Source organism: Plasmopara halstedii (genome assembly GCF_900000015.1).
Source record: "Plasmopara halstedii genome assembly, contig: Scaffold_2061, whole genome shotgun sequence".
Classification (NCBI taxonomy): domain Eukaryota; phylum Oomycota; class Peronosporomycetes; order Peronosporales; family Peronosporaceae; genus Plasmopara; species Plasmopara halstedii.
In genome coordinates, this window is record NW_020188969.1 from 860342 (window position 1) to 861356 (window position 1015).

The 1015-nt window shown below is 46.2% G+C and overlaps 1 protein-coding gene across 1 annotated transcript; it reads left to right on the plus strand.

Annotated features, from left to right (window-relative positions):
- Nucleotides 1–28: 28 nt before the first annotated feature.
- PHALS_02704 (retrovirus-related gag-pol polyprotein) lies at nt 29–985 on the plus strand (the record flags this gene model as incomplete). The annotated part of the gene is made up of 1 exon (XM_024717136.1): nt 29–985. The coding sequence occupies one exon, from the start codon at nt 29–31 to the stop codon at nt 983–985; it is 957 nt and encodes a 318-aa protein (XP_024582664.1).
- Between the last annotated feature and the right edge of the window lie 30 nt (nt 986–1015).

A 1015-nucleotide genomic window follows, 5' to 3' on the forward strand; every position in this document is an offset into this window, starting at 1 on the left:
AAATGGATCACTTGACGAAGACATTTACATGGTGCAGCCGGATGGTTACAAGAATAAAAAGCACCCAGATCATGTTTTTCATCTCAAGCGCTCGTTGTATGGTTTGAAGCAATCACCTCGAATGTGGAACCAGACAATCGATAAGTTTATGCTCGAGCTGGGGCTCAAGAAGTATGAGGCCGACCACTGCATCTACGTCAAAAGAAATGACAATGACATGATCTTCGTGGCTCTTTACGCTGATGACTTGATGATTGCAAGCAACAATAATGAGTTACTCAAGTCAACAAAGAACGCTCTCAGCGAGCGTTTTGATATGACGGATTTGGGCCGACTCAAGTATTTTTTTGGCATCGAGATTGAACAAGACGAGCCTACTGGAAGTATTTCGATGCGTCAGACCAAGTTTGCAGATGATATTTTGAAGGAGTTCAGCATGGAAAACAGCAATTCGGTCAAGACTCCCCAAGATACAGGACTCAAATTGACCAAGGCTATGTGTGAAGGCGGCTGCAAGCACGAAGAGACGATGATCAATGTACCATATCGCAATGCTGTTGGGTGCCTCATGTACTTGATGGTTGGGATAAGGCCGGACCTCGTCGCTGCTGTGGGAGTTCTTGGCCAATTTGCGACAGATCCGTGTCCTACACATTGGCAAGCACTCAAGCGTGTGTTTCGTTACATTCAAGGCACCAAGACTTTCGGTATCAAATTTCAGGCAACAAGTAAAAAAGGGCTTCAAGGCTATTCGAATGCGGAGTGGGCTGGTGATATGGAGACTCGACGCAGTACAAGTGGCTACGCGTTTATGATGAACAGTGAATGCTCAAGCTGGAAAAGCATAAAACAACGCACGGTAGCGCTGTCATCAACAGAAGTGGAGTACATGGCGTTAACAGAGGCAACACAAGAAGCGATTTGGCTCAAGACGTTCCTATGCGAGCTTGGCGAGATGAGACGAGGATCCGGTCAAGATTTTTGAAGACAACCAAGGCTCAATTGCACTGGCCAA